The sequence below is a fragment of the Nansenia antarctica genome, assembly GCF_963989245.1.
Source record: "Nansenia antarctica genome assembly, chromosome: 1".
Lineage (NCBI taxonomy): Eukaryota > Metazoa > Chordata > Actinopteri > Argentiniformes > Microstomatidae > Nansenia > Nansenia antarctica.
This window is the reverse complement of record NC_137674.1, coordinates 46,615,198-46,637,110: the sequence shown is the minus strand read 5'-3', so window position 1 is coordinate 46,637,110 and position 21,913 is coordinate 46,615,198. Positions and strand designations below refer to the sequence as shown.

The window sequence follows — 21,913 nt, the reverse complement described above, 5'->3', positions numbered from 1 at the left end:
CAACAGGAGGGGGGGGGGGGGGGGGGATCAATGCCCTGGGGTGGTAGGAGGGACAGAGAAGACACCCCAGTCACTAGGACTTGTGAGACGCTGTGTGTGGGTTCGTGTTCGAGATACACAGATTCTGCGTAGAATATAGGATCAATGTATACGTTAAATGTCTCTGCTGGCATTGTTAGGATCTGCAACTGTGTAAACTGTGTATCCTTAATACACACTGTGTGTGCGCTTGGGAGCGTGCGTGTGTGAGATAGTTAGTGGCCCCTGAACAAAGAGGCGTTTTCTTTTTTTTTTACGATGTGTACATATTGTATGTATGGCATATATATTTTTGTGTGGCGTTGTGGTGCCAGTGTTTGGAAATGTATATTTTATAAAGTACCATGTTCAGTCCTGCTGGAGACATTACATAGCCTTCGACCTGGGTAGTTCTAAGTGGCTCCTGTAGCATTTGGTTGTGCTTTATAATTATAAACACTAGTTGCGTTGACGTCGAGCCACGTTGCACTGAGGTTCCTTCTCACTGAAAATTTGAAAAAAGTGACTTTGTTTTTATATTCTTGTCTGATTTGCACAAGTTTTTTCCCTTGACAATTTTATTCAAAAATATATTGTAAAATAAATGTTAAAATGTGTTTCAAATGTTTAATTTTGAATTAAGTTGAGAGAATAAACAGACAAGTATTCCAAATCAGATTTTGTCTTGACATTATTCTCTGTCACTTTTCATGTAGCCCTACAGTACAGATTATATTCCGATTGAACAAAGAACGATGTTGAATATGAATACAGCGGAGGCGGCATGCATCGGATGATGGGCTCATTGTAATGCATGGAATTAATTATTGTTGCAATGCCAATGTTGAAGAACCTAAGCCTAAGAATTTTACTCGTATACCTGTACGTGATGATAAAAGCAATTCTGATTCTGGAATGGAATGAGGAATAGTATCAAACATGTGTGTTTGACACCATTCCTCATTCCATGTTATGCATTACAATGAGCCTGTTCTCCAATTTCTCCCTCCACCAGCCTCCCCTGCAATACAGTATGTACAGGACACAAATGTGAGGGGGAAATGAACACTTCAGCGGCAATGTTCTCTTCCTGTCCTCTAGTCCACATCTTCATTTAGTCTTATTGAGCAAAAATAAAACTATCAAACAAATGAACATAGTCCCATTAGTAGAAATGGTGCTAACATTGTCTGGTCTTGTTTGTTTCTGTTCCATCACAGTGCAGGGCTGGATACACCGATGGTAGACTGAGGCTAGTGGATCAGGATGTTCGTCCTGTGTTGATTGCAGTGGAGGTAGAAATCAGGACGTGGGCTCATTGTAATGCATAGGATGGATTGAGGAATGGTATCAAACGTGTGTATTTGAAACCATTCCTCAATTCCGTTCTACGCGTTACAATGAGCCCGTCCTACGATCTCTACCACCACCAGCCTCCCCTGGTTGATTGAAGGTCTATTTCTTCTTGGAAGCCAGTAGATTAGGAGCAGATACTTTCACTTTGCCTGGCATGTTTCTCGATAGATCTGTGTCCTGAAACACAGAGGATGGAAGATATTAGAAGAAGAGCTTCTAAAGAGTGTTTACAATTTTTTTCAAAAATATATCTACACTATATACATTACGTTTTGGTCTTTCGTCATTAGAAGTGACAGGGCAGTGACACCCATAGGCGTAGACATTACAGAATGTCATTTACTCTATCCAGTCTACCAGTCATTGTAAATGGAAACATTTTTTCAAGAAAGGTCTGAACCTTGACACTGCGGAACAGATCCTTCTCTCTGGTTGAGGACTCCCTGGCTTTCATAAAGCTGAAGACTGCAGTCCTGGCGGCTGGGAGGATGGACAGACAGAGACAGGAAAGGTTATTTACATTCTCAGGGTCCAGACAGGTTATCTAGCATACGACTTTATCCTGACCAGGAAAAACTCAACGTGGTAAGGTCACATGGTTAGGATATAATCAGGGCCCTAACGCTGCAGACTAGACCGGCTGCTCTCACCTTTTCCTTTCTTCTGCGCCCCTGGAGTCAGCTTCACCTTGTGTCTACGGGGAAACAACAAGGACAACAGCCACTCAGTCAAGGTGCGCAATGAAAACGTGTATCAACATTGTCTCACACATTTCTCAATGGCAATAAAATCAGAACGAATAGACAGAGGATGAAAGAATAGCTCTTTGTTGATGTACCATTCGGTTTTTTTTTCAATCGGAAATTGACCACACTCTGAAGTTCACGCTCTCGACTGAAACGTCTGTGGTGATACACAGTGATTTGTTTTTGCAAGAAAGCTGGTTGTGTTGCATGGAATTTGTGTTCAATGTTTCATAAAGCCAGACCGCCTGAGGGGTGTGGCTGCAGTCGTGTGCGTACTTGTAGTTGGAGAGGGCGGTGTAGGGGGCGCAGACGGGCACGGCGAACAGCAGCACGTCCTCCGGGTGAGGCTGACCTGTCAGAGTGTTCAGCAGGTTCTCCGCCTCCTGAGGAACACCAGGTGGAGGACACGATGACGCCAGCATTTATTTGTCCCCTTTTGTCTTCTCTGCTTAAGAACCGTGTAACTTGAAATCTCACTAATCTCACTCCGAAATCTCAATACATCTATTCTAAACAAAGTCTAGTGTTTCTGCAATAAAAAGCATTATGCCTAATATTCATATGTGGTTCTTTTTTTTATCATGGAATGACAAATGTGAGTATGTGGGAATGTAGAATGAACGTGAGAGAATGTTAGGACCCACCTCTGCGCCTGGGTTGTCTTGGTCCAGATCATCACCTTCCTGTATCAGAATAAACAGTCAGTCAGTCCCCTGCACTTCTCCACGAAACACATTCAGTCTAAAAGCTGAATGATACATTCTGCATCCACGTGGAAGATATTGTGTAATAGGGTGATGTCTGCGGTCAGGTCTGCGCGGGAGAAGTGTCCAGACTGACAACCTTGTGTGTGGTGTCTCTTACCTTGTCGTCCTCGGGTGCCGCCCCGCCCTCCCCCTCGCCCCCCTCCTCCACTGGGCCTTCGGGGCGCTTCACAGCGACCTCCTGCGGACGGGGTTTCGGAGGGGCTTTCCTGACGTACTCCTCTTTCCCCTTCCCCTTCTTCCCTTTCTTTACCTTCTCCTCCTTAGCGGAGCCGGCAGACTGAGGGAGAGGGGGGGGGGGGATTTAGAGACAAAACTAAAATCTCTTTTCATACAAATGTCTTTGTAAGGCTTAGCAGTCATTTATTTGATCGGTCTTGTGTTCTAGAATCTAGACAATCAACATGGGATGACAGAATGATGAACGTCAGGGACACTGAGCTTCCTCCTCACCCCCAGCAGCTTCATCCTCAGCTCCCGGTCCTCGTCATCCTGGTCTTTGTACTTCTCCTTGATCTTCTTCAGTTTGTTCTGGATGGACGAGACATGGACAGAGAATATGGTGAAACAGCAGCACTAACCAGTTAGACCAACAGTGAAAACCAGTCTGGGGAGTTCCAAGGGAGTGTGTGTGTGTGTGTGTGTGTGTCTCCAACTTCAATACAACGTTGTCCACCTTCCATAGCGTCTCACCTTTTGACCTCTCTTCAATGGTTGCTGGGAGACTCCTCCTCCGCTTTTGGCTGTCTGATTGGCTGCAGAGGGAGTGGGCGTGTCTTGAGCCTGAGTTTCAGAGTGGTCCGGTTTCTGCTTCTTGTCCTCCCTGAGGACGGGAACACAGTGGTCACACACACACACACACACACACCCACACACACACACAATTATCTTACCTTCTCTGTTTGGCTGTCACATGCTTTGTCCCCTCCTGACCATTGTCAACAAGCTGAAGGGAAAACATATTAAACATTAAGTATTAGAAGTTAATACCATCGAAACATACAAAAAAGAACAAATATAGAGACACATCTCTTATGTGAATTGCTCACGATGACATGTTCCCGGACTAAAATGGCTTACCTGATTGGACACAGCATTTTTGAAACCAGCATTTTGGGTTCCCCTATAAAAAGGACAAAAATGACGTTAGACCAAATCACACTGCTGAAAATGTTATGTTTAATTAATATCTTGAATGGCGGAGGGAGACCTTATCGGTGCCTGTTACAACATAGTCACAGCATCAGAACAATACAGGCTAACCAATGGAGTCCGAAAACAGAGGATGGGCTCATTGTAAATGCAAGAATAGGAATGAGGAACGGTATCAAACAATTGTATTTGATACCATTTCTCATTCCAATCCAGGCATTACAATGAGCCCGTCCTCCGATTTCTACCTCCACCAGCCTTTCCTGAGGCTAACACAGGTGGGTCAGTTACCTGGTGGATTGAAGGTGAGACAGGGAGATGGTGGTATCTGGGAAACTGATCTCAACACTCTCTCCTTCACACTTCACCTCCACCTTCATATTCTCTAATTCCTCCTTCGCATCCTCCTCCTCTTCTTCTTCTTCTTCTTCTTCTTCATCCTCCTCTTCTTCCACCTCTGGGTCTTCTGTGGACTCCTCAGGAACACTGGCCAGAGCTTTATCATCTTCCTCCTTCTCCTCCATCTCTCCATTCTTTTTTCCATCTCCCTCTCCTTCGTTACTACTATCATCCCCTAAGAAAATGTGAAAATGTGATATATATGCATACATATATATAGTATGATGTACTGTAGATTTTTGTGTGTGTGAGTGTGTGTGTGTCTCCAAGTCCTGTACCTATAAGCTCTTCCCCATCCTCTAGCATCTCTGCTGTATTGGATTCCATGTCCTCGTCAATGGTTTTCACCTTCCTCTCCCCCTTGTGCCTCCACACACACTGTTCATCCACCTATGGACAGACAACACTGGCCTGGTGAGCTACTGTCAGACGGACACACGAGCTGACATGGGGAGGCTGGCGGAGGTAGACATCGCACGATGGGCTCATTGTTATTCATGGAATAGAATGAGGAATGGTTGTTGGTGTATGATACCATTCCTCTACCTCCACCAGCCTCCCCTGCAGCTGACACTTCAGTAGCAAGGACAGTGTCATCTTGGACATCTTCGTGATGATCAAGGGCAGACACGTCAAACTTCCGTTATTAAGTGATCTCATTGATTGACATCTCCGAACACATTTCCATATCTACATCATCTTCACCTTGAAGAGGAAGCTGAAACCCATCATCAAATAAGAAGGTGGTAGAAAGTTCTTCTTTCCTGAGAAGATAGTAAGACAGTAATGAAGAATTCAAGAAAGGTAATATACAATACTGTACAGTCACTCAGACACATATCAAATTAGGCAGAGAACAAGCACAGATATGACAAATAAACTGAAGATTGAAGTATTCAGTTAAATCAATTAAAAACGGAATTTAAGAAATAAAACACATGTTTCCATACCTCTGATCATGAAACTGCCAGTGGTCAGATACTCTCCAGTAGGGGCAGTCTTGGTCACCTAGAGGGACACGACAGAGAAGAAGAGGATTGGACTAGGGTCTCACCACACCCACAGCCTGCCTCTGAGAGCACCAGCCAACCATGTAGCAGCACGCTCAGCCAGCACCCACCAATCACACGCGTCTCTGATGACTCACCTGGTGATGGTGCACCCACCAGGCGCTGGTGACCACCTTGGCGTCCCAGGCTGCGCTGTAGCACACGGACATGGTGCCCGCCTCGGTCAGGGTGCGTGGAGGAATGGTCTGACCTGGGGAGGGGGGGGGGACGTTACGCCACATGGAAGACTTCCAGTACAGGATGCTGACACGGTTGGTAGGGCGGTAGGGCGATCTTACCTGAGTGGTTCTTGATGACGCAGCTGGTGGCTCCGTGGAGGTCAGCGTGAACGTAGACATCGCCTGGGCATAGGGACGTTGCACACTATCAGTTACGGCAGACAGGGGCTGGAAGTCAGGGTGGTGTGTGTGGTGTTGCGTGTTTGTGTGAGTGTGTTCCTCTCTTACCGGCCCTCAGATAACGTTTAACGATCATCTCGTTCTGTTGCTGGTCACGTCCTGCGATGATGAGGTAATTTTCCGAGCTGATGAACCAGAGGAACTTCTCGAACCTGACAGCGCACACACACACACACACACACACACACACAGACACACACAATGTAGTAATGGGAAGTAATAAACCAGAAAAGAATTAATCACATATCCACCACAAATCCAAAAACGATAAGCTGTGGGGGACATTATTCTCACTTAAACACTTGCATGTACATGAACTGGACACGGCTGCATTAAGTACAGATTCATCAAGTCAATTCATATGTGTTTGATACCGTTCCTCACTCCATTCCATGCATTACAATGGGCTCTTCTGATTTCCACCTCCACCAGCCTTTACTGTGGTATTTTAGCTACCTCTCTGGATATGGGAAGTTGACCGAGTAAATGTTGTTGGGTGTATTACCAGTAGACTTTCCTGGCCTTCTGAATGGTCGTCACTGTCTGCACCTCTTTAAGAGTCTGCTTGGTCTTCTTCTCTGCAGATTTGAAGGCCTTCAATGAAAACAGACAGGAAAAAATACATCTTGAGGATGAGAGATTATGAAATGAAAAGTTTTTAAAAATTAAATGTTTTATTCGGAATTTGGAATGTAAGCCAATGGTGTCCCATCCTCCTCACCTTCTGTGCCGCCTCCACGGTCTTCTGCTCCTTCTTAGCTGCGGTTCGTTTGTGGTCGTAGTACCTGCGGGGACGTAGACGATTGGTTCGTCAGTTTGTTGTGACATCATCAACCACCACTGTATCTGGTGCAGGGATGTAGTGGTAAAAAAAAAAAAAAACGGGTGAAAAAAAAAGAGAAGAAAATAACATAAAAAAAAAACGAAAAAAGGTGGTAAACGCTATTCACCCCAACTGAAAAAAGGTGCATGAACAGCGTTTCTGTGCGTTCAGGCCCAGGGTGGGCGGAGTCCCGACCTACTTTTTGGCATTGGCGTATGCTGATAGGCTGAGGTCCACGTCCACCAACATGGGCTTGTCCTTCTGCAGCTTGTTCTTCTGAAGTTTGTCTTTATTCTTCTTCTTCCCTTTGTTCTTGACCTCCGCTACCTCCTCCTCCACCTCCTCCTCCTCCTCCTGCTCGCCATCCTCCGTACCTATGTACGGGTTCCTGGATGGAGAGAGAGAGAGGGATTGATCAGTTGATCACAGTATCAGTGTATTATGCTGGACTCATAAACCTAGACACAGTGGAAATAGACTAAATTAAGTATCTAGAATTCTAGATGAATGGTTGACAGTGAAAAAAGTGCACTCCGAGTGGGAATAAGCCTTCAGTGAGATATACTGTAGAATTGAGCCTCTGCTAAATGTTGTTGGATGGATTAATACATACAGTACAGTCCTAACTTATACAGAACAATCATTGTCTCCTTGTTAGCTTTATATGTGTACTCAACATTCATCTATCCAGGCAGGTCAGTTATGAACTCATTCTTATCTACAATGAGAACATTTTAAGTCATTTAGCAGACTTACAATAAGTACATTAAGTAAGTGAATCCACTATAATAGTGGATAGTGTACATAGCCTTTATTTATGTAAACCAGCTCCTTTCCCTTCTTGTTTTTTTTCTTTTTTTTTCTTTCCTAGCACCAGGGGAGCCACCCCTCCCAAATGTCGTTGTTTGGTACCTGTACTATAGCAATGACAATAAAGACCATTAATTCATTCATTCATATACCACCAGTCAACGTAATGTTAGGGTTTTAGCAGAGCACAGTCTCACTTCAACAGCATGGTGATGTGGTTGGTCTGCAGCTTCAGCTCTTTGATGGCGCAGGCCACAGGGTCCCCGGCCGCCTGGGCCTCCTTCACTATGAGGCCAATCTCTGCCCAGTCCACCTGGTTGGCCAGGGCGCTCCTCACCACCTGCAGGGCCCTCTCCACCATGGACAGGTTCATCTCCACCAGCTCCCCCTTCACACGGTCCACCTCCTGTCAAGACAGACAAGAACGTTAGAGGGAGAGCTTGGGCTATGACGTAGCCTCGTGTCCGTCACAACAGAGCAACTTTCATCAAAGATATTGGAAGTGAACAAGAGTGTCCACTTGTTTAACTGCACTCTGACCGAAGATGGCAGAGTGCACGTGCCAATCACATTCAATTGATTCACTCTATTTTCTAGTCTGTAGCATCTCCGTTCGTGTAAGTCTCTGGCAGCCTCACCCCGCTTGTTTTCAATGATGTCATATCCCAGAGTCTACCTTTTAGTAGTCCAACTGGAAAAAAACGTGTTAGCTAGTATATGCATTCGCTAGCTACCCTGAAGCAATACTAGGTAGCATTCCACTATAAGTAGTGGCTTGGCACAATGTTTACCACACAACTATGGTGCATGAGGTAACTGCAACACTAAAAGAATAAACTAAAAAACTAAAAAAAGTGTAGTCCTATCCAAGTCTCATACACCTCCTACAGTACAGAAATGTTAGCACCCAGTTCCCTCTGACAGGCTGTGTACTCAAGAGTGATTCTTCCAGTGGTCTAGCACCGTGGTCTACAGTGCACACATATGCCCATGTCGGCATGGGTTCGAATCCGGCCCATGCCCTGCTGACATGCACTCTCCTCCTTACTTTCCTGTCTACCTTCACTATCTCTATCCAATCAAATAAAAAATATGAGTGGGACTGCCCCACTCTGAATTATAATAAAATAAATAAATAAAGAGTGATTCTTCAGTTTTGACCTGAGCTTGGTGCAGCGCCACCAGTCTGTGCTCGTGGTCTCTCTTGACGTTGTCCAGCTTCTTCAAAGCCTGTTTCTCCTGGTGCAGAGCCTTCACGTCGATCCTCTGACTCTCCATCTTAGAGTAGAACTCATCCACTGCCTGGGGACAGAGGAGCCAGAATCACCATGGTTTATCAGAACTGCTCACATCAAACTGTCAGATTATCAAATACACACAAGACTAATGTAGAGTTCTTTTTTTTTCTTTTTTTTTTTTAAATAATCACCTTATTAAATGTGTCAAACTCCACATAGGGGCTCTTTGCATTTTGGGCAAAGAGAAAGGGGTGGAACTCCTCATACCTGTAAGTAGAGGGCGCTGTTGATTTCTTGTTGATAGACATCAAATTATACATGTCAGCCAACCAATTGGCTGATCTGCTCTGTAACTCACATTGGAGAGACACCATAATATCAAATCTACAGTATCAAATACTGTAGAATGTGTACGGTGGGGATGTGAAAAATCATCTCATCCCCTACATGACTAATCGTCAAGTTTCTTATTGTGTCGATTGCAGTCTCTCATCAAACAGATTAAAGAAGCACCACACAAGTCTGTAAAAAATAATTAAATCCCCAAAAGTTATAGGGGAGCTTACGTGAGCAGTTCTTCAGGAGGTTTATCTGGAGTTAGACTTGGCTTCTTCTCACACTTCTGGATGATGTAACCCTTCAATCAAACAAAGCGGACCGTCAGTGCACCATAAGTGTCATAACCCATGAAAGGAAGAATCTTATGAAGACACCGTTTGTCATTCTTCACCAGGAACTCAATTAGACCCTAGTACCTTTCCGCTGAAGCTACCGGTCTTCTCCATATAGTCCTCTGCCAGCTGCAGGGCCTCCAGGATTTTAGGTGCAACTAAACGGAACAATCAAACCAGATCCAAGTCCCCACACTTATTCACTTATTCACTGTCCCCACACTTATTCACTTATTCACTGATATTTCCCCCAACCTTGATGTAGTTTGCGTTATGAATAAGGAATACAAGCAACACGTTATCACCTCTACTGCTGCCATAACTGGAACCTCAGTGTTACCTTGCGCCACATCCAACTGGCTGTCCACTTTGATGAAGCCGGACAGTCCTACCTCCATCAGGCAGTGTTCTATGAGGGTGGCGCCGTACGCTGAGGGAGCACACAGAGTGGCAGAGTGACAATCGAGTGTGTTACATGTGGGGAGTTAGTCTCTGTCTGCCGTCACGTTGAGGAGACGACTACTTACGCAGGTGAGGGTTCAGGAGCCTCTTCACCTGCTCTCCAGCAGGGGCCTTGGTCAGAACTTCAGTGAGTCTGGATGAAAACAAACATGGCACAGGTAAGAAGGGAATCTAAACCTGTAGTACATGTAGGTGGGCATAGGAGTTACAAAACATTGTGATATAACCCTAAATATTTCACAATATGTAACGGGTATGCGCGGCTGCATCACGCTTCATCTTCTACTTTGTGCTGTCCTCCCCGTCTGCCTCCAGTGTGGTTCTGTTACCCTTTTAAATCCAGTGTGGCTTTATTCCCCTGGTCCAGTCTGCCTCCCTGGTCTCTTACCTCCCCAGCTCTTCTCCCAGCGCCTCCCTGGTCTCTTACCTCCCCAGCTCTTCTCCCAGTGCCTCCCTGGTCTCTTACCTCCCCAGCTCTTCTCCCAGTGCCTCCCTGGTCTCTTACCTCCCCAGCTCTTCTCCCAGTGCCTCCCTGGTCTCTTACCTCCCCAGCTCTTCTCCCAGTGCCTCCCTGGTCTCTTACCTCCCCAGCTCTTCTCCCAGTGCCTCCCTGCTCTCTTACCTCTCCATGCTGATGAGGGGCTCTGGGGGCCTGGCGTTCTCCACAGGGTAGCGCTCCCTCACCGCGATCTTCACGTCCTCCTCACCCTCAGCCGTGCGGAACCGCAGCAGGTTCAGGATGGTGTACTCATGGTCAGCTAGGATGATGTTGCCCTGCAAATACACAGATGGTACAAACAGTCTTCAACTCGATGTCTTGAGTAGAGATGCTCCGATCAGGGTTTTTGGTGCCGATCACCGATCACCGATCACTGGAATCAGTGATCTGCCGATCCGATATCACCGATCACCGATCACAGCGTCGAAAATGGCAATTGAAGCATTCTATTTATTGTGTAGCATTATTTATGTTTTTAATTATTCTTAACACCATTGACATTGTATATTAAGTATTCAAATGAAATTAGGAGATGAGAAAGTATCATGAATTGACGACCATCTGTTTTATTGAATTCACAACCACCTGTAGCTTACTTCAGGAAAAACAAATAAAATGTGAAAATAAAAATCATAATAAATAAAATGTACACTGTCACATCAAATGTGCAACATTCCACTCGAATGAGAGGAACTAGGGGCTCTTAGAGAACTTGCTTATACTGTAGCTTTCCTGAGGAACAATAAACATACCCAAACTAAACTGCAACATAAACAGGCTATAGCCAAATATAAAATACTGTTTCAAGTCAGTCAGTTTCAAGTCATATTTAGGAGGAGATAAGACAGCAAGTCAGCAATAATCAATAAAACAAAAAAACAAAACATTGCACCTAAGGAGATTTCAGACTCAAACCTTACTTCTGATTAAGCAGCATCACTGGCAGATTAGCCTTGAGAAATACAAGCATCTCAGCGTTTTTGGCACTCAGCCTGTTCCTCTTATCATCTAAAATATGTCCTGCTATGCTGAAAAGTCGCTCGCTATCTACACTTGTGCAAGGTGCACAGAGGAAGACCTAAAACTCACGCGCTAATAGTTGTTGCTATGGGCCAAGTGACTTCCTGCTCGCGGGGTCACATGACGTCGCTGAACACTACCTACACTACGCTCGTGAAGTCGCGCTGGAACTCTGACCAGCACTCGTGGAACGCCTCTCGTCCAATCAAAGCACTCGGTCCCTTTATGACGTCGAGCCCAGTGTGCGCTTCGGCGCTCTCTGAGCGAATCGACGAACCACTACCTACACTACGCTCGTGAAGTCGCGCTGGAACTCTGACCAGCACTCGTGGAACGCCTCTCGTCCAATCAAAGCACTCGGTCCCTTTATGACGTCGAGCCCAGTGTGCGCTTCGGCGCTCTCTGAGCGAATCGACGAACGCAGCAAATGCCGTATGATATTCGTGGTATTGAAAGACCTTGCGTGCGTCCCTCCGCGAGGTATTTCTTTTGAGCAGACATTACAAACGGCATATTTGTTGTCTCTTTCCGACACTGTGTAATATTTCCAGACTGGCGACGCCATTTTGTAAACTGATCGGTCGTGTTTGATCGGCCGTTTTGAGAACTCCGATCAAAACCGATCAAGGCCATATCGGCCGATACCGATCGGCGCCGATCAGATCGGAGCATCACTAGTCTTGAGCATCAAGATGCAGACAGTATTGCCTCCACTCCGAGCTCACATGAGTCTCAAACCAGCGTCCTCTGTATCACCAACACAGATGACCGTCTGCAAAATACTCGATAGAAACCAGCTCGCCACTGAAAAAGCAAATCAATTCAGTGAGGCGGGGGTATTAGAACTTGAGGAGCTTAGCATCTCAACCTGGTTACATACTGAATGCACTTCACTGCTGCATAGTTTCTCCCAGTGTCTCTTTATAAGTAATCTGAGAAATATCATAATAGAATAGAATAGAATAGAACAGACTTTATTGTCCTTGTACAGTTGCCTATACTATGAAATTGTAGTGGTTCCTCTGAAGGTGCAAAAACAGAAAAACGACAAATATAAATGAGAATAATAAAGAAAGAGAAGAGAATAAACTAGACAAATTAAAATGCGAAAAATGCTATAAACAAGCTAAGAGACAATGAGGTCTGTGGTGTCATAAGTGCAAATAAAGAGAACAATCTTAAGAAAATAAAAACAACTATAAAAGCAAGCTAAAAGACACGAGGTCAGTGGCGTTATAATACTGTAATAATACTGTAAAAATATATAAATGTATAAATAGTATAAATAGGCACTTAGAATAGAATTATTGCAAATTTCTATTGCACTTTTTCCCCTGAAGATGAACATTTATGAACATTGTCTATGTCTTATGTCTATTGTTCAGTGTTCTGATGGCCCATGGATAGAAACTGTTGGACAGCCTAATAATAGCATAATACGTGTCCTTGTAAAAATTACCACCCAATCTTCAACATTGTCTATTGAGTTCTATCTAAGCCAAACGGTTTAAGGCATGGCAAAACAAATCTAAGCGGGGTAGCCTGCTCCTCCTATTCGATGGTAGGGGAAACACTGAGTCAGAGCTGAGATGGAGGTCAGGACAGGGAGGTGACAGGAGGAATGCAGAGGTTTCATACCCTGTCATAGAGCTCCACTATCAGGTGGTAGGCTGCCTCATCTGAACCAAACTGAAGGTCCACGATCCTGTCAATCCCGAGCTGCTTCACCTGGGTCAGGCGCCTTGACTTCAAATGCTTTCTGCACTAAAGGGAAGAACAACCATAGGATGAACTAACAGACTTCCATCCATCACACTTACATAACAAGACAAAATGACATGAGCAAGACTAGCTACACGGTTTAACTAGGTCTCTCTTGCAAAATAGATTTGTATATCAATGAGACTTACCTGGATAGATAAAGGTTAAATAGTATAACATACTATATTATTAAGATATATTTTTATTTAACCTTTATTTTTAACAGGGAGTCACATTTCATGGGAGACCTGCAATACACAAGATGCAATTTCATGCAAAACATGAACAGTCCTCTGTAACCAGGTCCCCTAAAAACTACCTAAAATAACCAAGCAGTATTGGACAGTCTAGTTATAGTATCCTTACTTTCATGGAAAAGCCAGAGGGCATGACATTTTTGGGCCATTCAAAGTCTGTGGAGTGAATGCGGATCCCAGATTCAATCAGCAGCACAGCTTTGAAGTCTGGCCTGAAACACAGAGACAAACTCAATCAACTCTGCAAAAATAACATTTGTTGACACCTTTCAGTGTCAATGACAAAGCAGCTTGGTACGCTCTAGGTTATGGGCTCTATTATAACAGCTTGTAGTCATACAAACATGTCGTCAACAACAACAACAACAACAACAACAACAACAACAACAACACTGATGGTTGGTGCCGGTGGCTGCCACTGAAATGCAACAGATGACACCTACTTTTGCAGACGGATGAGATAGTTCTTGTTGTCGATGTCATACACGTTGTACACTCTCATGCCAAGGTAACTGGAGACAGAATCAGAGAAAGAAGAGGTCATTCACATTCCATCAAATGTCTTAATCAACGCTAGCTTAGCTAGCTATCTTTCTGCTGATAGCAACACGTCACTTACTTGGCATTGATTTCGGCAATAACTGCCCTTATATCCACAGTGTTAAATCTTGTTTTCATGGTGAACTGACAATTAGAGGCCAATACTCTTTGATATAAACATTTACAGTATCTTGCTGAGTGGCTAAAGTTGAAGCAGCATCAGCAAGGAAGAATACACGCTCACTGAAAGTCCGCATGCGCATGCATTTGTACGGAAGCCCATAAGGACCAACAGAGAAACAGTCTGTGGGCGCGGGCGCAGACACACACACACACACACACACACACACACACACACACACACACACACACACGCACACCTGCGCAGATACCTGATTAGAACGGTTTATATTACGCAATGTTGAATTGTTGCTGCTGCCAGGTGATGTGATGCTGTGTTGACCACTTGGAGTGTTTCCAGACAGTGGTAGCGTATTGTATAAGCTACGCTTGGAGGACAGTTCTACTCAATGTGTCCTCTCTTATAATGATGCATTATTATCCTAACTCAAATTGGCTTATTGGCATTAAAAACAGAGCAAACCTTCGCAAACCATATGATGCACCTAACATCGAAAGGAAAAGAAGCGGTTCCATGGACGTTTACCAAAATAATCCTTCACGGCACAATCGAAAAAGATCTGAGCTTGCTCTGAGCAACCATCTTTGGAAAAAGGGTGAGATTTAGTTTATGTTTATGTTCATTGCCTTTGCTAAATTGCCATATTTCCACGAGGCTAGGGCTGTTTTATTATATGTGTAAATGTTTAATGCAATGTCGGTACTATTAGACACAATGTAGTTCATTGTTATGTTAATTCAGGTATATTATGGCCTACTGTATTTGGTCGTTAAACTCAATGCTTTAATGTGAACAGTGAGTCTCCTGTCACTGTCAGAAATGGATAGCCAGCAGGTACAGGCTGCGTTCGTAAATACGCTCTGGAAATCTGATCAGCACTCATGGAATGCCTCTTGTCCAATAAAATGACTTGGTCGCACTATGACGTTGAACCCTACCTCAGGTCAGAGTTGAGGGTGAGGCGTGCCTGGTTACCAAGGAGACGGCCAGCGCTAACATGGCTAATGCTAAATTCGTGTTTTCCCTGCCTGACCTTTTTTGTTTCGCTGTATGATCAGTTCGCTAGCGTGCCACACCAAGACAGTGCTATGACAATATCGTAATGTGCTATTCAAATCTACTTATTATGGATAATCTACTTCTACGCAGTGAACACTTTGAAGAATGGATAGTAAGTTACAAGCGTTCGCGTGTTGCCCGAGCAGGGATCTCGACTTGTCAAATGGATTTCTTGCACATTTTCTTCTCTTTTTAAGACAGGTTCAATGTTGTTGCGTTAGTTTCTGGCCCGTTATTCTTGAAAAGTCTATTGATATACTGTATACTCTTTACACAAATATAACTTTTACCGTTAATGGAGTTCATAGAACATAATTATATTTAAACAAGCGTTTGCTGCAATGCAAGTTGTCTTTCTTTTTTGTAGTGTGTTGTGCAAATTAATATTAGCCTAATAACAGTATGTTGTCACATTGTAACAAGCATTGCACAGGTTAGCAATTCAACATGACATACATAATCTCCTTTTTATGTTATGCAGATTACAAAATAATAAAGAGAATTGGAGAGGGGACGTTTTCTGTGGTGGTGAAGGCTCAAAGCCTCAAAGATGGAAAGTATTATGCGTGTAAAACGATGAAGGAGTCACTTAACAGGTAACAATGTGTATACCTGTCATGCTTTTTGTAAGTTATGCTTCGCTAACTTCATCAGGTTACCAGGTGTGCTGTCTTCACGTGCATGGTGTACATTGCATGTATGTTTCATCCTCTCTGTGCTCTAGACCCTTGTAACTGGAGCCAGCTGCATGACACCCCCTAGTTTTAACTATCCTATTGGGTGACACCACACCCAGGCCATGACCTTGTCTAGCTTTAGGTCAGCAGAGACACCTGTTGAAGCGTCTTTTGTGCACTGATTGGACGCATTCAACAATGATATCTGGCTACTGTACTGTGACACTGTGACTGACTATTGGTTTAATCTGATTGACAGTGAATTGCAGTGCACCTCCATGGCTTGTAAAAGAGGTTGTGAAATAAACAAGTAGATCCTGGAAAGAAGTGGTGAACTTACATTAACCAGGTGTTGGTGGTAGGTTATCATAGTCTGCAGCAACACCATTTCTTTTTATAGTTGTCTATACCTGCTATTTCGTTGCAGTCGGGATGAGGCTAACAACCTGCGAGAAGTCCAGGCTATGAAGAAACTGTGCCCACACCCAAACATCGTTCAGCTGCATGAATTGATATTGTGAGTACAATGCGACTATGACCTTCTCTTTCTTTTCCATGTGAAACCTGAACTGTATAATGGCATATAGCGAGTGCATCTTTTTTGTAAGATGACAATGTTGTCTCTAACCCCATTGTGTTCTAGTGACGATGAGACAGGATCCCTGTCCTTAATATGTGAGCTGATGGACATGAACATTTATGAGTTCATACGAGGTCAGTTCCACACCTTAATAAATAACCACAACTATTGAGAATTCAATAACTGGGAATTCAACAGCCAGTGGAGGCTGGTGGAGGTAGAAATCAGAGGACGGACTCATTGGTATGCATGGAATGAAATGAGGAATGGTAGCATGCATTACAATGAGCTTGTCCTCCGATTTCTCCCTCCCCTTCTAACAACTATATCTGTGACTATATACTGTAATATAATGTCAATAAGAACCTACCATACCTGTTCATGTCTGCCTTGTGTCACTTTTCCAGGGAGGCAGCATCCTTTACCAGAGAGTAAAATCAAGCACTACATGTACCAACTGTGCAAGTCACTGGAGCATATGCACAGGTAGGCATGAAAATACGGAATCACATGCATGGTGTACTGCATCCACTGTGTGCACTGGACCCTGTTCATAAAATACATAATTTCCTCTCTTTCTTTCTGCAAATAGATTTACTGTATAGTTGGGTGATGCAGTATGTTTTCCATAAATACATAGCGGTTGCATAAATATTTTCAAGTCAAGACTAAAAACGTTTTAATATTGTCTTTAAATGACTGTATTATTTTCTAAATGTGTCTTTTAATGTTAGTTGATTAATCTATATATTTCTATATTGTATATATTTGTGTTTGTATTTACTTGTTGAAATCTTATAGTAATTCTTATATTATTTAGTTATTTTGTTAAAGCACTTTGAGTAGCAACGTTTGCAGGAAAAGTGCTATACAAATAAAGGTTATTATTGTTGTTGTTGTTGTTGTTGTTGTTGTTATTATTATTATTTTAACATTTGTCCTCTTTTGCTACAGCATTGGGATCTTCCACAGAGATGTCAAGCCTGAGAACATTCTAATCAGAGTAAGTTTATTAATAATAATAATAATAATAATGTCTTAGATACCGTATTTTAAAACATGCATGATGTCACATCTATGACTTGTTGTCTGCGTAGCACGACGTCCTGAAGCTGGGAGACTTTGGCTCGTGCAGGAGTGTGTACTCCAAGCCTCCATACACAGAGTACATCTCCACACGCTGGTACAGAGCCCCAGAGTGTCTCCTCACAGATGGCTACTACTCTCTCAAGATGGACATGTGGAGTGCTGGATGCGTCTTCTATGAGATCATCAGGTACAGTACATGTAGCAGGGGAGGCTGGTGGAGGTAGAAATCGGAGAACGGGCTCATTGTAATGCATGGAACGGAATAAGGAATGGGATCATACCATGATTATACTATTCCTCATTACATTCCATACATTAAAATGAGCCCTTCCTCCGACATGTGGCTGTGATGGATAAATACAGAGAAGTAGCTAGTACTGTACTGGTCATCTGTAATGGTTTACATCATCTGGTACAGTGCATCTCTCAGCTGGTGTATATGATATACATAACAAAAAGATAACCACACATGCTTGTGAGTGTTGGACATCTTTATTTTATTGAAATATCAGGAGCTACTCTAGTCTTGTGTTGTGGTGTGATGTTCTTCCAGTCACAGCCATGGCCATAGGCGTAAACAAATGATATGCAAACAGCCTTTAATGCCACAGATGACATGACTGTGTTTCAGTCTCAAACCCCTGTTTCCTGGAACCAACGAGTTGGATCAGGTTGCCAAGATTCACGATGTGTTGGGAACACCGAACACCAGCATGCTTCAAAAGTTCAAGCAGTAAGTTTTGAATGTTGATTGGAATTGTGTTTGTAAATAAGAAAAGAAACCACAGCTATCTCAATAGCTTGAGAAGTGGATGCAATATATTGAAATGCTATCACCTATGAGAGGTCATTAAGGAAAGGAGGACAGGAAGCAATGACATAGTATTGAGACCCAGCCCACAGAACCAATGTCTACTCTGTGTTACTGTGGATGTATGTGTGTCCTCAGTGTTGTGTCTGATGTCTGACAGGTCCAGGGCGATCCGTTTTGACTTCCCTCCTAAGAAGGGCTGTGGTATCTCCCAGCTGATCCCGACATGCTCCGCCCCGGGCCTGTCTCTGCTCTACCAGATGCTGGCCTACGACCCCGACGAACGCATCAGCGCCCGGGCCGCGCTGCAGCACGCATACTTCAGGGAACTACGGTAGGTCCTCGGAACACACACACACACACGCACACACGCACACACACAGACGCACACAGACGCACACACACACACACACACACACAGACGCACACGCACACGCACACACGGACACATGCACACACAGTTAGTATTCTAAACAAGGACTATGAACCATAACTCAGTCCTTGCCTGTATCTTGCAAGAAAAGTTTCCTAAAAATGTTAGTGTTTTCAATGAGTGTTGTCTTTCCTCCTCCTCCTCCTCCTCCTCCTCCTCCTTCCCTCCTGGGGTCTGTGTCTCAGGCTGGCTGAGAGGAGAGCTGACAGTTTGCGCAGGGCCATCGGGACGGTAGAGGGAGGGGAGGGCAGCGGCACGCCCAACTCTGTGGATCAGCTGTGGCGCAGACAGAGTAGGAGGCAGGTGAGACGGAGAGCTTTTATCTTGAGTATAAATAACTATGTAGCATTGGTGGAGGCTGGTGGAAGCAGAAATCAGAGGTCAGGATCATTGTATTGCATGGAATGGAATACCATTTCTCATTCTGTTCCATGCATTACAATGAGGCTGCCCTCCAATTTCTCCCTTCACTGCTATGGAGAGTGAACGTCATGTCACAGCTTTTAGTTAGGAGAAACATTGGCGTTTAAAATAATGAAATGTCATAAAACACAACTAGAATAAATAAGTAGACATCTTATTGTTATGGCCTAATATGATTTTTGCAGCACGCTATAAAGCGCACGCTCCCCAGAAATCCATTTACTCCCGTAATTGAGTAGACATTTTGAAGGGAAATGCTTTATGGTTATGGCTTAATATTATTTTTCACTTCGCAGCACAACATAAAGCATGTCGCTGAGCCTCTCATCCGACGCAACGGGCCACATTATCCAGTGGAACTGCCCAAACTCAACGTGGTCGTGCCCGTTCCGCAGATCTACCCCACTGTGACTGTGTCCACCATGCCAGCCCTCACCCTCTCCCACCGGGGCTCCCTGCCTGCCATCACATCCAAGAAGTGCCACTCGCGGATGACTAAGGTAAATACACACACCGGATGCAACTCACAGCGTGGCCGTCAGTTCACTAAATACTCAATGGTAGACTAGGCTAGACTTTCATTGTTTTTCCTCAAGGATTTCTAATGAATTGAATTGAAATTCTAGCATTGAGTCAATTGAAATTGAAATGTACCTCAAACTTGGCGTCTGTAAGGATGAAAGCGTGCTTTATTGCAGGTTGAGAAAGAGCCCTCCGATGTCATAAAAATGATGTCTCTCAATAGAGTCGCTATGCATTGCTAACAATGGCATGTGTGTGTGTCCCTCCAGCCCAGAGAAGAGTCACACCGCTCTGCTTATAAGACCTACTACATGCCCCCTCTGGAGAGGAAACGTGGTGGCTTCTGACACTGACAGCCAAAGCCCTCCTCCTCAAGAGACTTTTGAAGTTTCTGTGGAACAGGACGGACCTGTACAACTGTAAATACTCTTATCTGCTTGTTTGAAATGTTACTAAGAAAACATTGTTTGAACAAAGCTGATCTCCTGCTGCCTTCCGGAGAGCAATGCAAACAAACAGGGTGTTTGAGAAAATGAATAACAGTGTTGTGTTACCTTGGCAATAATTACTAGGCTTTCATATTTGTATCCCCTCAGAATGGCTGCACATGAAATACAATGTGATGATCCCCAAAGTGTATTTGACTGTCAGTGTGGGTGTTATCTTAATGAGATTGTATTAGCTATTAACCCAGCCATAGCCTAAACTAAATTAGGTGTGTAATTTACAACTGTTGACACAACTGAGCTAATTACACCACTCAGATAACGAAAACCTAGAATGTTACGGGAGACTTAGTTCTGCCATGTTTAATCAAGACTCCATCAGGAACATAACATACAAGTTAATTATTATAGCAAATTGTGAAACCTGGTGCTTGATGAAATTTGATTGTTTTGAGAAATCAGTCTTGTTTACTCCTAGTGCATCACTTTTGTGACATGATCACAATAGTCTTTCAGTATCTGACATATCCCCAGTGATATCCAAGGCAATAGTCCATTAATAGTTTTGTACAACATGACTACTAGTGGGGGGCAGTCTGGGGCAATAGTCCTGTTCAACATGACTACGACATCCAAGGCCATAGTCCTGTTCAACATGACTACCATATCCAAGGCCATAGTCCTGTTCAACATGACTACCACATCCAAGGCCATAGTCCTGTTCAACATGACTACCACATCCTAGGCCATAGTCCTGTTCAACATGACTACCACATCCAAGGCCATAGTCCTGTTCAACATGACTACCACATCCAAGACCATAGTCCTGTTCAACATGACTACCACATCCAAGACCATAGTCCTGTTCAACATGACTACCACATCCGAGGCCATAGTCCTGTTCAACATGACTACCACATCCAAGACCATAGTCCTGTTCAACATGACTACCACATCCAAGGCCATAGTCCTGTTCAACATGACTACCACATCCAAGGCCATAGTCCTGTTCAACATGACTACTACTGTATGGGATATTTAGCTAAGGCAGTGCTTATGTGTGCACATAAAAAATAACCATATCTGCACTTTATTGTACATGGGACCAGCTGAGTCAAGGTGTCTGTTTCATATGTATGTTATCTTTATGGCCACAATGTAAACACATATATACTCCTAACTCAAGCTGTTTACTTAATGAAGCTGCACAATAATTTGACAAACACATATCAGTAACAAACACAAGTGCAATAGAACCATATGCTTTTTTTAATGAAGAATAAAAGTGTGAAATGTAAAATGTTAACCACATTAATCAAAAATATATTCACTTCACCATCCTTTTCTTTCCCCGGTTAGTTTGGAGGCATCGGAACTCTTCATCATGGCATCAACAATGATTGGTAGTCACAATAGAGGGTACATTAAAACTTGTAATAGTGTCACACGGATAAAGGTCCTACTGGTTTTTAACTTCAAAACCTACTGGTTCCTAGTGGGTGTGTTACTGTACTTAGCGTCACATAGAATAGCGTTGCTGTTGGTAAGCGAAATATTAACTGTTATTTGTTTCTTAGTCTGAAAGGCTTCCTGAGCTTCATATATGGGATACAACAGAGTTGACAGCTTCTCTGTATTCATTCTGCACATTTAGTGATTCTGTAAGCATTTCCATCCTGGAAAATAGAGCATTTAAAAACAAAACTCCTTCATATCAAAATACATCTGGGCAAGTTTTTGAACAAGG

At 43.6% G+C, this 21,913-nt stretch overlaps 2 protein-coding genes across 2 annotated transcripts; one reads left to right on the top strand and one right to left on the bottom strand.

Annotated features, from left to right (window-relative positions):
• Positions 1 to 44: 44 nt before the first annotated feature.
• On the bottom strand, positions 45 to 14,169 carry nemf (nuclear export mediator factor). The gene is made up of 32 exons (XM_080538948.1): positions 14,064 to 14,169; positions 13,888 to 13,956; positions 13,554 to 13,656; positions 13,065 to 13,190; positions 10,530 to 10,681; positions 9,973 to 10,040; positions 9,786 to 9,875; positions 9,530 to 9,603; positions 9,341 to 9,411; positions 8,966 to 9,041; positions 8,698 to 8,838; positions 7,734 to 7,942; positions 6,926 to 7,114; positions 6,625 to 6,688; positions 6,409 to 6,497; positions 5,952 to 6,055; positions 5,784 to 5,846; positions 5,583 to 5,695; positions 5,386 to 5,443; positions 5,141 to 5,199; positions 4,714 to 4,825; positions 4,328 to 4,610; positions 3,965 to 4,007; positions 3,778 to 3,830; positions 3,578 to 3,707; positions 3,338 to 3,415; positions 2,985 to 3,164; positions 2,765 to 2,803; positions 2,397 to 2,503; positions 2,025 to 2,068; positions 1,775 to 1,854; positions 45 to 1,551 (listed from the first exon to the last, which is right to left on the bottom strand). The coding sequence occupies exons 1-32, from the start codon at positions 14,120 to 14,122 to the stop codon at positions 1,474 to 1,476; spliced, it is 3,204 nt and encodes a 1,067-aa protein (XP_080395074.1). The 5' UTR covers positions 14,123 to 14,169; the 3' UTR covers positions 45 to 1,473.
• Positions 14,170 to 14,612: 443 nt separating this feature from the next.
• On the top strand, positions 14,613 to 20,067 carry mok (MOK protein kinase; the record flags this gene model as incomplete). Its single annotated transcript, XM_080523405.1, has 12 exons — positions 14,613 to 14,721; positions 15,667 to 15,781; positions 16,290 to 16,379; positions 16,506 to 16,576; positions 16,850 to 16,928; positions 17,397 to 17,445; positions 17,540 to 17,718; positions 18,163 to 18,264; positions 18,503 to 18,676; positions 18,961 to 19,078; positions 19,495 to 19,698; positions 19,990 to 20,067. Exons 1-12 carry the CDS (start codon positions 14,640 to 14,642, stop codon positions 20,065 to 20,067), a joined length of 1,341 nt encoding a protein of 446 aa, XP_080379531.1. The 5' UTR covers positions 14,613 to 14,639.
• Positions 20,068 to 21,913: the final 1,846 nt, after the last annotated feature.

What these genes read in the sequence shown, in the direction of transcription:
- nemf (XM_080538948.1), bottom strand. Translation starts at nt 14,122, where the DNA reads ATGAAAACAAGATTTAACACTGTGGATATAAGGGCAGTTATTGCCGAA. An exon ending in TAAACGTTATCTGAGGGCCG is followed by an intron (nt 5,847 to 5,951) that starts GTAAGAGAGGAA and finishes CCCTATGCCCAG; the next exon opens with GCGATGTCTACGTTCACGCT. An exon ending in TCTCACCTTCAATCCACCAG is followed by an intron (nt 4,008 to 4,327) that starts GTAACTGACCCA and finishes TCCTTTTTATAG; the next exon opens with GGGAACCCAAAATGCTGGTT.